Source organism: Miniopterus natalensis, chromosome 13 (assembly GCF_054644295.1).
Source record: "Miniopterus natalensis isolate mMinNat1 chromosome 13, mMinNat1.hap1, whole genome shotgun sequence".
Classification (NCBI taxonomy): Eukaryota; Metazoa; Chordata; class Mammalia; order Chiroptera; family Miniopteridae; genus Miniopterus; species Miniopterus natalensis.
The window spans coordinates 59,686,470-59,699,914 of NC_142093.1; the positions used below are offsets into that span (position 1 = coordinate 59,686,470).

The 13,445-nt window shown below is 50.7% G+C and overlaps 1 protein-coding gene across 1 annotated transcript in view; it reads left to right on the forward strand.

Annotated features, from left to right (window-relative positions):
- LOC148091722 (protein Daple-like) overlaps positions 1-1,913 on the forward strand; it is a 58,378-nt gene extending 56,465 nt beyond the window's left edge. Inside the window, 6 exon segments of the mRNA XM_087823782.1 lie at positions 976-1,099; positions 1,102-1,207; positions 1,209-1,530; positions 1,532-1,601; positions 1,604-1,711; positions 1,714-1,913. Of these exon segments, the coding sequence (XP_087679908.1) occupies positions 976-1,099; positions 1,102-1,207; positions 1,209-1,530; positions 1,532-1,601; positions 1,604-1,711; positions 1,714-1,913 (930 nt within the window).
- The last annotated feature ends 11,532 nt before the right edge of the window (positions 1,914-13,445 follow it).

Here is a 13,445-nt window from a genome sequence, read left to right on the forward strand (position 1 = left end):
ATGAAGCTGGGTGTCAAAGGTTTAGAAATGTGCAGAGAGGGGCTGGGTGGTGGGAAGATGGCTGAAGAGTCAGACAGCTGTGGGTTCCAGTCCTCAATCTGTCCCTTTCTCAATGTGGGACCTGCTTGACCTTTGTGACCTCCGTTGCCTTACCTATTACAGGTTGTCCTAGTACAGCCTTGCAAGGGTGCTTTGAGAACTGAATGAGGTTTTGGGGAAGGGAGGGGGGATGGTTTCATTCTCTCACGATTACACCTGTGGTTTCTAGCATAGTGCCTGGCACATGGGAAGCAGCTGATACGTGCTACCTGTTGATATTAATGACCACAGGTCTCACTGTACAAAAACCCTGGATATGTGACTCCCAACCTGCACGCAAAACAGCAGACTGTGTCTCTGTCAAGTTGAGCGTCCAGATGTCTTCCTGGGCCAGGAGTTGCTGGTAGGTGCAGGTGGTTCTGTGCTGCTGAGCCGTCCCACAGACAGACGCTCCCTGACATGGGTCCAGCGGGCCGGGGTCTGACTCCATCCTTGGTGAACCCCAACTCCTCTTCTGCATGCACTCACTGCCTTTCCTCTTCTCATGGTGTCCATCTGCCTCAGGAGACACCTCCACCAGGCTCCTCCAGGCTCTGCTTGGTGGGAATGAGGAACAGATGAAAACCATTGCTGTGCTCAGGCCTCCAGCCCTGACCGTCCCATCCAGTGGAAGCGTCTGTGGAAAGTCCTCTCCCTCTCTGGGTCTGTTTTATTGCTGGTGAAGTTAGGGGGCTGCCTGGCTTTTCTTCCTGATCCGTGTATGGCCCCAGCCCCACCATCCTGACCATGGGTAGTGTGTGTGGAAAGGCCAAGCAGGAGCCAGAAACTTCAGTCCTGGCCACATGGCCTGCACAGGGGTGTCCTGGGTGAATGAGCCTCTACCAGGACTCCCCTGGCCTTTCTCCAGCCTCTCAGTTCTTCCTCTCTTCTCTGTAGGACACTCTCAGCTGGCGGGATGACCTGCTATGTTACCTCTTCAGAAAGGCCGATGTCCCAACCATCCGAGGCCAGCCCGGGCCACCTGCCAGGAGGGAAGGGGCTGGGATGCCCGCCAGCTCTGTAGCCCCACCATCAAGATGGTTGTCAGCACCTCCAAGAGGAAGCTACTGGAACTGGAGCAGCATGTGAAGCCCAACTTGAGACCTGCTGAGTCTGAGGCCCCACCCAGTGCCCCCTGAGGCAGGCCCAGCCTGCCAGAGCCTGTCTCTGGGCAGACCCCAGCAGGCCACAGTGCCCCCAACCTCCCACATGCCTGCCATGCAGAGTGTGTCGCTGAGCTGGGCCTTCTGTCAGGCCTCAGCCACCCTACTTCTGGCCAGTGGGCCAGAGGCTTGCAAACTGCAGCCCCCTGAAAATCCAGGGATTCTGAGACCTCAGGGCACAAGGAAACAAGCAGCCACACCCACAAAGCCCCACACCCCCAGCTCCCACAGCCTAGCCCAGGAGAGAACCCCACTTGTGGGAGAGACTGCTAGCTCCTGTCAGGGCCCAGGGCCCCCGAAGCCGACCACTGAACACGAGGTGCTTCTTGTTGGCTCCCCCAAAGGAGGAGAGGCTGGCTCCCCCGCAGCATCCACCACAGCCCCAGCCATTGCCACTGGCGGTGGTGGCAGCAACTCCCAGCTCCAGGACTTTACCTACTACAGCCGGCATGATGGGTCCAGGACAGGGCCATGGAGGGGCTCCCTGCCAGGAGCCCGGGCAGGCCTCCCCGCTTGGCTCCCCATGCCAGCTGGGTCCGTGAGGACTTCAGTCATGGGAACAAGTCAAAGAGCACTAGGCCAGTGTCCCCAGAGCCGGGTGGGCCAACATACAGTGTGGAACAGTATGGAGTACGGCTGTGTACCACGCTCTCCTGGACCAGCAGCTCCTGAGCCTTAAAACCACCCATCTGCCCTCTGACGACGGCCTTCTTTCCGTTTGCCCGCGGTGTCCTGAAAGGACTCCCATCAGGAGTCTCACCTGTGGAACTTTTTGGGGGGACACCCTATAGTTATGTTCCACTGAACTTTGCCACGGGGAGCCTCACCTGCTCCCGTGTGTATTTGGCCAGCTTCCTGACACACAGTTTCCTGTTTACTAAAGGTGCTCTTCTTGAACGTACTAAACCTGGTGGTTTTGGTTTTATAAAGATTTTTTCCTTTTGAGTTCATATGCTGGGAAGGAAATGGGGTCGATTTTAGGGGCGCTTTGGGGTTTGTATTAAATAGCTACTCATGGTGGACACAAGGGTGGGGTTGTAATAATATGAGAAAAAGTGGAACTGAGTCCTAGTTGTCCTCACTGCTCATCCATGGCAGTGTTGACGGGTGTCGGGTTATCTGGGCTCCTGGGACTCCCTGTGTCAGCCCCCAGTCTCCTGGCCCCTGGAATCCACAGCTCCCTTTGCCACAAGGTCAGAGAATGTGAAAGTGAGGTTTTCCTGTTCACCATGCAGCGGATTTTTTCTGGACCTGTGTTTATTTTAAGTTCCTGTAAGTCGAATACCATTTTGATACGGGATTTATATCACAACAGGAGCTCAGCTTAAAGTCATCCTTTGGATTTTTCCAAGGCTCCTCCACCAGGGAGAGGTAGATCTGGAGTTTAGGCCTTGGAGGCCTCTCAGAATAGATGCTCAAAGGTGAGGGTGGGAGGAAGGCATGTAAATATCCTCACCGGGCCCAATCTTCTAATGGTTTTTTGTCCAGCTGCTGCCTCCATGTCCCTTCCTTCCTCAACAAACCTCTTCTGTACAAGTGTCCCCTCCTGCCTCCTTTCCCCTTTCCCGAGGATCTGCAGTCTGTCCTAGCCGACCGCTCAGCAGGAGCTGCCACCGAGAATGCTTTGAGCCAAACTGAGCAGCGGCACCTGCAAGCTGTGTCCCATGCAGGCTTTTGCAGGACCTGACCGCTGGCCAGTCACTCCTTGGAGCTCTCAGCCTCTCTCATGGTTCTCACCCCTCTGGAACAGCTCTCCAGAGCTCACACTTGCCAGTCGCTCAGCCATTCACTCCTTCCTCCCACAAACATTCATTGAAAGTCCCGTGAGCTCACTCCTGGGTTCCACCTTCCAGGCAGCTCCCTCCATGCCCCCTTCAGGGCTGACCCCACCCTACTCCCCCTCTGTCGGTTCCCACTCTGCCACCCCCCACTATTGAGTGTGAGTGTTGGGGGTGGAGATTAGGATGTAGAAGCCCTAAGGGAGTGATCAGGCCCATTGCTGAGGGGCTGGTGCTTAGTGCCTCTTTGTCCATAACTGGACACAGTGGGCAATTCCAGGGCAAGAGGAAACCCCTCTTCCACACATGCTCACTCATGGTTCTATTACACTTAAGTTCACACACACACACACACACACACACACACACATTTATAATCCTCACCTGAGGACATATTTTTTTGATGATTTTGAGAAAGGAGACATCGATGTGAGAGAGAAACATCGATCGGTTGCCTTCATATGGGCCCTTACTGGGCATCAAACCCACAGCCCTGGGGTGCACAGGACTACAGGGTGATGCTCAACCAACGGAGCCCCTCCAGGCTGGCTTTTTTTTTTTAAGTTTTTATTTTAATCCTTCCTAGAGGAACACAGATTTGAATGAAATACATTCACTCTATAAACACATTAGCAGCAAACTCTTCCCACCAGAGTCCTAGCTACCCCAGCCCAGAGGCTGTGCCTCAGCGAGGAGAGCGAGTTTTACCAGCCGTCCACTCAGGGATGTCTGCTTCATGCTGAAAGCAGGGTATGCATGGAGACCAGGTGAAAGACCAGATGGATGGAAGAACTAACAAAGCTGGGACCCTGAAAACACTCCCACGTGGTGACCTTAAGCCTTCTGCCTGCCAAATCCTTGGGTATACTCCATGCTTGACTGGTGAGGTCTCCACCAGACTCCTGGGTGGGCCTAAACTCGCAAATGCCCCACTGTGTTTGGAGTCACTAGTCCTTCTAGATCCTTCCCAGAGCCTAAGCCAGATGTAAAGGATGATTCCCTCCTTCCTTCCCTAGATCGAGGTACCACTTTGCTCTGGAGCCCAGGTGAGCTTGTCAGGAGTTAATGCACAGCCATTATCTGGCTCTGCACCTCCAGGTCCCCTTTGTCTAGGGGCCAGAAGCTCCTGGAGACAGAGATATGTGTAAACCTACACAGTTCTCTAAGGAACAACCAGGTCCCCCACCCTGGCTTCCATCAAAGCTAGTTTCTTGGACAGTGGCCCAGACATCTCTCCTTTTCTTCCCTCCATCATGGCCTGTTGCCTGGCTGCTCATTTTTAATCTCCCCTCCAGGCACCTGCTGAAACTTTGGGAAGAAAGATCTACCCTATATTCCCAAGCACATTGAGGCAGGTGGTGCTTTAAACTTTCAAGCTGCAAAGGAGCTGACACTGCTGTACCCAGTGGGCTCTGGGGTGAGTGAGTTACAATGTCCACATAGCTAAAGCACTAGAACCACGCTCAGCAACTGGGGTGACTGTGAGGCAGGGACCGAGGTTAGAGCACTGCTTAGTCATGGGACTGGGAAGAAAAGGGAATCATGGAATAATTTAAAATAAGTCTGATTCATTTGGGCAGAGGGCAGCTTTGACTCAGGCATAAATGAAACACAAATTATCATGTACATAAAGAACAGATCCCAAAAGTTGACTTTCCTCCCACACATCACTAAGGAATAGGACATGTGCTCTCTTTTCTCAGCCTGTTTTAGGGTTTCCATCAGGACACTCCCGTGAGTGTTTTTCCCATTCCCCTTCAGTCAGCCTCGACAGTCAGTGCCAAGTATTTTCAAGGATCTGAACTGGCTGTTCTCACTGGGCTGTATACTTGCCGGTGGGGGGTTCGGGGCAGGCAACTGAGGGGGTTTCAGGTGGCAGGGAAGAGACGAGGCACTGGGGGTGGCATCAGTAACCACCGAGGGTGAGGAGGTGGAGGATTCTGACAGTGAGGGACATACGACTCCCTCCACGCCCCACCCAGACCTCAGGGGCCTGCACCAGCCCAGAGGCCCTGCCTCCACCACCACACTGGTCCCCACACAGCAATCTCATGGCTGGGACCCTGAGAGCAGGGAACGGCAGGTCCCTTTAGAAGCTTTGGTTAGCTACCTGTGTGTTACAGGAGAAAAGATAACTACAACAGAAATAGAGGCGCATCCCAGTTCAGCTTCTAAAGCTCCAGAAGGCGAGGCCTACTGAAATATCTTCCAAAGCCAAAGCCAGAGGCTTCACTTGGATCCCCGCCATGGAGCACACTCAGCACTTACCTGCCCTACGGGAGTGTCATGAACGAAATCGCTTTCTGGACAGCCCACAAAGCTCCCCTGGTCTGAGCTACAGAGCAAATTCTGCTGCTTGACCCTTTGGTATTAGGTGGAGGCTCTGTTACTTGAAATGTATGTTAAATTGGCTAAATACCTCATTTCAAGGCCTGTGGAAACTGAAACCGTCCCTCAGATTTCTGACTGTTCAAGGCCAGTGTCCTCGCCTCTCCTCTGGCTCAGGGGTTTCCCTCTGTGCTGTCACTTATTTCCGATGCTTCCAAATGGTGCCAAGGCTGCCATCCCCTTGCCTGTCTTACACCTAAAACCCTGGATGTTGAAACAGGGCAAAATCACCTTTGGACTGGGCCTAGGGCCACACTGTGTCCCAAAGAACTCTTTGCAAAGATAAGAAAGCAGGCATTGTGACCACTGGACTGAAGACCACTGGACTGAAGATTGAAGACGTCGTTTAGAATTAGCATCACTGTGAATGTTAACCTGCACCGGGAGAGGCGTCTTCCTTCTACTGACGCCATTGCTCCCTTCCCTTTCTCCTAAATACCCACTGCCTCTGTCTCCTAACTGGGACGCAGTGATTGCCTAAGAGCTATTCTTTTTTTTTCTTCTTACTTTGAAAGGCCTTTATTTTTAGACCAACAGTGACTATGACCGTCCTACTAGCAGCAAGGCCTGGTTTATCCATTATCTTCCTTCTCATTCCAGTTCCATTTTCTTGAAAGCGTCTCAGCTGCCAAGACTTGTCGATCAGGTGGCATGACTGAAACCTTCATTCTCAAGGGTGTGAGAGCTCGATGGCCCCAGGACTGATCTTCATTATCAAGGGCATGAGAGCCCAGTGGTCCCCCAGCTGGTCTTCATTCTCCAGTTTGTGGGAACCCAGTGGTCCCAGGGCTGGTCTTCATTCTCAAGTGTGTGAGTGCCTACTAGTTCCAGGGCTGGTCTTCAGTTTCAAGGGTGTGAGAGCCCAGTGGGCTCAGGGCTGATCTTCACCCACAAGGGCTGGACTTCATTCTCAAGGGTGTTACAACCCTGTGGTCCAAGCGCTGCTCTTCATTCTCAAGGGTGTGAGAGCCCAGTGGTCCCAGGGCTGGTCTTCATCCTCAAGGGTGCGAGCACTCACTGGGGTTGCTATAATTTTTTATTAGCTTTGGTCAGTGGACTTGCTGTACTGAGAGCCATGCTGATGATCCTTGAGTTCCAGAAACACTCTGCCTGCACTGTGTCATGGCAAAAAAATATCCTCCTTGATAATCAAGATCAGCCACCATGGCCAGCATGGTCACCCTCTTTTTGGCCTGTTCACTCAGTGATCTGTCGACAGACTACACCACTATGTGGCCCAGTCCATGTAAAGATCAGACCCTTGGTTTAAAAGTCAGGATTTTTAAGAGAGTGATAGCAGAACTTTAAGCCATGGTGTGTGTCTCCAGTTCCTGTGTGCACCACGCAGTGTCTTCCTAAACCACGGGCTGCAAGCACCAGTGGAGAGCCTGAGATCGAGAAGAGCTAGGAGCCAGACGTCACTCTCACCCAAACATCACTGGGTCTCTGCAGGGGTCTGCAAATCTAAGTATATAATTTTTCCTGAATTAACTGCTTGGGGAATGTGCTGCGGTCTGCACATTGGTGCCCCCAGATTCCTGTGGTGAAGTGCTGATGACCAAAGCAATGGCATTAGGAGGTGGGGCCTTTGGAAGGCCAGCAGGTCAAGACAGTGGAGCCTCATGAATGGGGTTAGTGCTCTTATAAAAATGACCCCAGGAAGGTCTGCGGCCTGGAAGCGGGGCCTCACCCGACCACACCTCTGCCTGGCCTTGGACTTCTAGCCACCAGAACCATGAGAAACACATTTCTGTTGTTCAAAAGCCACCCAACCTGTGGCATGTGTCACAATGGCCCGAACCAACCGAGACAGGATGGAAATTGGATCCTCTTTTGTAGGTGCTGAGCGAGGCCAGTGCTGTGCTTCCTGAGTCCCAGGGGCTCCTTGACCCCTTCAGAAGTGAAGACATCAGAGCCTGGGGGCTGAACTAATCCCTCTAGAAGGTCCTGAAGGCAGTTCAAGAAGCAGTCCAGGCAGCAGGTGCTGGGAGCCCCTTGGACCCAATTTCACAGCGTCACAGACCCATGGCTGAGATGGAGCCAAATGAGAAATGAAGACGATGCCTTTTCACCCCGATGCCTTCAGACAGCTCACAGGGAAGAGGGTTTGAGTTTGAACTTTATAATGTGGATCTGCAGCAATTTCATTCCTTGTCTCTGGGAATGAACATATTTGAATTGCAGGCTTCTCTGCCTTTGGAATGTTAGTATTGGAATAGCTTTGAGCATGCATTATCGGAAAACCACTGTTGCTATTTAATCACATTCCAGAGACCTGACGTCATAATCTGGGGCAGGAAATAAAATCAAAAGTCAGTTTCTACTACTATATTTTATTATTTCATATCTAGTCCATAAATTTAATTATTTAACTCTGCCGACACTTCTAGAACATTCTGAGGGGTAAAATTGCAGGCCCAGGAGGAAAAAAAATGAGCAAGAGTTGGGGATCAGCTTCACGAGGATGGGGAGCTGCCCTGAAGAGCTCCTGAGCAGGGACAGTGGGGACGTTAGTGTCACCTCTCGCTATGTTGGAGCAGTGGTCCTCAGAGCGCAGCCCAGGCCAGAGGGAGCACATCCCCAGAAACCTGTTAGACTTGCGGACCCCCAGACCCCAGCCCAGGCCAATTTATTCAGATCCTCTGAGTGGGCCAGCCCGGCGGTGTTTTCAGGAGCTCCCAGGGGATGAGGGTGCAGCTAAGGCTCCAGAAGCCTAAAGTTAGAAGACGAAATGCAGGGGAAGCTAGGACAGGCACGCTCTCCCCCATCTCTGATGCCCCCTGCACAGGGAGGGAGCTCTGCACCCATGGTGACAGACTTGTCCCCATTTGTCCTGGACTGTCTGGGTTTTAGAACTCAAAGTCTGTTGCCTGAGGAACCCCCCCTTCCCAGACGAACTGGGGCACTGCCAAGCCCAGCCACATGGGAGAGAGACCAGGCCTCCCTTCACACTCCAGTCGCTCCCTTGGGGATGGGCCTGACTGGGGGCTTGAAAAGAGACACGTCCTGTGCAGCCGAACCTCCGGGCTCCTGCCTCCCTGGGCTTTTGGCCCCGGGCTCTCTGGTCCTCCTGCAGGTGACTCAGAGAAGGCCCCCATGGGAGGCTGGTGCCGGGTTGCAGGGGTGCGATCAGGTGGGTGTTTGGGGTCCCTTTGTTCAAGCACAGTCTCCAACACCGGCTTGTCTGTAGTGAACTCTAATGACCACCACAAAGTCTTGGCTGACTTTCTGGGGGACGCAGATGCTGTTTGTTGGGTCCCACCTAATTCTGTCAAACCTCAGAAAAATCTAAGCAAGCATCAGATATAAAATTTCAAAACAGAAACTGGGAGTGTAAAATCAAGAACACAACTTAGACAAGAATAACAAGTAGCGTGAGAGGGAGTGTTGGAGTTAAAATGTTAAAAGCCCACGCTGAAGTTGGACTATATTGTCCCAATGTGATTTATTTGTCTTGCTGGGGCCATAGGGTAAAACCATATTCCAGTGGAGTTTTCCTGACGAAGTGCGTAGTCCCACAGTCAAGCATCCCAGTAAGACAAATGCGATTCAGAAAATAATGATATAAAAATATACTTTAGACTAAGGGAGGAGTGGGGGATGGAGGGGGAAAGGATGAGGGGGTGGAGTGGAGGAGGCACTATAGATTGAATGTGCGCCCCCAAACTCATCTGCTGAAATCTAACCCCCAAGGTGATGGTATTTGGAGGCGAGGCCTTGGGAGGTGGTCAGGTCATGACAGTGGAGCCTCATGAATGGGATTAACGCTCATATAAAAGAGACCCCAGAGAGACCCCTCAGCCCTTCCACCCTGTGAGGACACAGGGAGAAGATACCGGCTGTGGACCAGGGAGAGGGCCCTCACCTGACCATGCTGGCGCCTGAACCTGGCCTTCCAGCCTCCAGAACTCGGAGAAATAAATCTTGGTTGGTTATAAGCCACGGAGTCTGTGGTATTAAGTTATAGCAGCCCAAATGGACCAAGATGGATGGATAAATGAAGGGTGAAATAATCAACTTAATCTTCTCAATTTTTCTACAAATAATGTTGGCTTGGTATTATAACATACGTCTTGGTATTTTTCTAAAGAATCCACATGGTTAACATGCTGCAAGTTCTCAATAAACATGAGTTGATTACGGGATGAGAGCCCTTTCTCCTTGCTCAGAACCTATTACTCTTGTTTCCCCTTTTTATTGAATGTATTGGGGTGACACTGGTTAACAAAACTGTGCAGGTTTCAGGCGCACAATTCCACAACACAGCTCGTGTACATGATGGTCCACTCACCACCCCAAGTCAAGTCTCCGTCCATCACCATTTATCCCTCCCCCCACCCCCCGCAACCACCACACTGTTGACCGTGTCCATGAATTTTTTCTCTTCTTTTCTCTTTTATTGTTCAGTCTTTCCACCTCCTGAGCCTCCAACCCCCACACCCCGTCCTCAACATCTGTCGGCCTGTCTCTATCTTTGAGTCTGTCTCTATTTCCTTGTTAGTTCATTTGGTCCACTAGATCCGCATATAAGTGAAATCATATGGTCTTTGTCTTTGTCTGCCGGGCTTATCTCACTCAGCATAATACTCTCCAGCTCCCTCCATGCTGTCCCAAAGGGTACGAGCCCCTTCTTCTTTACAGCTGCATAGTATTCCATGGTGTGAATGTCCCACAGTTTTCTTATCCACTCACCTACTGACGGGCGCTTGGGCTGCTCCCAGATCTTAGCTATTGTAAATAATGCTGCAGTGAACATAGGGGTGCATAGATTCTTTCTGATTGGTGTTTTGGGTTTCTTTGGATATATTCCTAGGAGTGGGATTGCAGATCCATTTTTAATTTTAAATCCAAAGCAGCAGTTAATTTTTAATTTTTTGAGGACCCTCCACACTGTTTTCCGTAGTGACTGCCCTAGTCTGCAGCAGTAGTCAGCAATACCACCTGTTGTTTTCTAAGTTTTTAGATGTGGGTGAGTTTGTTTCTGGAGCCTGTTATGTGCCACTGACCCATGTTTCTATCTCTAAGCTGACTCCACACCCTTCTCCTTATCACTTTAGTACATCTTGGTATTTGGCAAGCTCTCTCACTTTGTTCTTAGAGTCTCTTGGTCTGAGAAAAGAAGTGGCATATTTTGCTACTTTATTGTAACTGCTAGATTTAACCTGGCAGCTCCATGGGGAACCCAGTGTGTCAGAGATTTCAACATTGACTGTCCTGACAAAATGATTCTCATTTGAAGGGTCCAAGGTTGGCACTGAGAGCACTAAGTCATATTGACATCATGGGCTCTTGATAGGTGTGTTCTCTGTGATCTGTCATCCTCTAGTATTGCCCCATTCCAAACATTCTCGACCTGCAGCCTGAAGGATCTTTTGAAAATGTAAATATGATCATGCCTTTTATTGAAAACTTACAATGATATCCGATGGCCTTTAGAAATAAGACCAAAATCCTTAGCATGTCCCTCCTGGCCCTCCATGATCTGACCTTAGCTTATTTTTCCAGCCTTGTCTCTCCCTCACCCCTTTCCTCTGGTCACACTTGGGGACTCTCATTGGCATCATCCTCCCCTTCAGCTTAGGACTGTGACATGTCTTGTGACCCAAAGCTGCCCTGTGGAATAGCTGGAAGACTGCCGACCTTCTTTCAAGCATCTCCCATTTTCCTCTGTGCTCTCGGCTCCCACACTTCAACATTTCCTGAAATACTATGAAATGACGCAACCTTGCCCACCTGTTATCGAAGAAATGCATGGTGGCCTTTCTCCATTGCTAGTGGGAGTGGGGTTCTTTGGGTGCCATTGGAATAATCATTTCTGGAGGCCCCTGCTGGAGGATGAGGGTGGTAGAAAGCTTTATTTGCCGTGGGATTACATCCTTGGCTTTCCAAAGTCCCATTTCCCTTAATCCAGTCCTAGGAGATGTGTAGCTGGGCATTTGGTAGAGCTAGAAGCAGAATCATAGGCCAGAGTTTCCAATCCATGGTGGATTGAGTCCGGTGTAACACCAGGCCGGTTGCAGTCCATCAGTGCATTGTGTGGGGCCCATGTGGGCAAATCCAGGGGAGCCAGGGGAGTGAACCCCCTGCAACAAGGGTCTTAAGAGTCCCACAGGAACCAAGAGAGCTGACTCCTTTGTTCAGGAGATTAAGTACCTCAAATCTTCCCCTGCTAGCAGGGGCCTCACTCACTTTAGCCAGGGACCTGTTCCCAGGTGTGACTGACGGGCAAGTGCTTCTCTGTGTCATCCGGACTTTACCGGGCACGCGCCTCTTCTTCCCCTGCCCAGTCCCTTCCCCAGACCAGTGGCTCCCTGGGCCGTGGTAAGTTGCAGCTTCCCGGCAAAGCTGCGCAAATGAATGCCTATGTTATTGGGCCTTCCTTAGGCTCCTTTCCTTCATTCATAACTGGGCTATTACTAGGGTATCACACCCTCAGGAGTTCTAAGGATCTCACTCAGTGTGAAGCTGAGGATTGCAAGCAACACAATACTGACTAAAGGGGCTTTAACAATAGGGATTTGTTTTTCTCCCAAAAGAACAGATCCACAGGTAGGCGGATCCAGGATTGATCAGCTGCTCCGTGATGTCAGGTCGGCTTCTCTCTTTTCACTGTTCCCTCAAGGTCACAAGGTGGCTGCGAGCAACAAGAGGTGGCAACAGCTCCCAGCATCAAAAAGAGAAGAACCCGGCCAGTGAGGCTCAGCAGTTGAACGTTGACCTATGAACCAAGTGGTCGATGTTCGATTCCCGGCCAGGGCACATGCCCGGGCTGCAGGCTCGATCCCCGGTCAGGGGCGTGCAGGAGGCAGCCGGTCAATGACTCTCATCACTGATGTTTCTCTCTCTCTCCCTTCCTCTCTCTGAAATCAACAAAAACTCGTGTGGGTTTTTTTTAAAAGGAAAAATGTCTTCACTATTGTGCTTTTCATCAGGAAGGAAAATATTACCTCAGAAATCATCTATGAGACTCTTTCATGAGCCCGTGGCCAGAACTGTCCCAACTGCGAGGGACATGGGCAGTTTGGCATCAAATCGCCGCTGCAGGCGGCTGCTCGGCCCACGAGGGGCGGTGAGGGGAGTGGCCGTCGGGACGCTGACCGTGACCTTCCCGTGCCTGCTGTGAGCACTGATGGCCCTGCCGTTTCTCCCGTATGGACTTGTGGAGGGAAGGTTCCTGGAATTCAGGGACGACTGTTCCAAATCTCTTTGCTAGTGCCTTGAGTCACTCTGTCCACTATGGTCACCGTTATCCACATATAGCTTTCAAAATTAAATTTACATTAACTAAAATTTAAAGGTCACTTAGAGCTTTAGGTTTCTTTCTCTGGATACCTGGGGAGTGTTGGCTTGGTATAGACCAGCTGGTTTTCATTCTACACAAATGTGCCATGAAGGGAAGGAAGTGTCTCCCCCCAGAGCCAGAGTGTAACGGAGAGTGGCCCCTCTGGGCGACTCGGCCACACCTTTGCAAGATCCCTCTCAAGCAGCCTTCTTTGGAAGTACTCACCTGCAGGTCGCATTCCAATATATATATTTCTGCTTCAAATTTTTTGACATGCTGGTTTTAATTTTAATTATAGATGGTTCCAGTTGTGCCAGGGAATGAGGGCCCTTCCCGTAAGACTGGGAATGTGACCTCGTTTCCATCCCGCCCTGGGCCAGTGGAACCATCATGTTCCTGAACTGAGTTAAACCATCTGTTAAAATCGGGCTCACTGAGGAAGGAAAAGGGTGAATAACTGTTTAGTGGAGGGAGTCTTTGGAATTATTTTAGTTGCAACCAAAGCAATGCTCTTTCTATCTCTGGTAACTTTAAATATTGTTAATAGCTACTCCAGTGGTTATCGCTGCTCAAATAACAAACTAAACATTGAGGGAAGCAGAATGTAGCCCATCAAGTAATTTTTGCTTTTAGTGAGACCATTTCAAGACATAAAATGGTGCTTGGGAAAGTTTAGAAAGACATTAATAATGGCGAGAATATTGAACTTGAAAGACTCAAAGTGTAATATATAAAAGTATTTAGTTTTTAGAATGT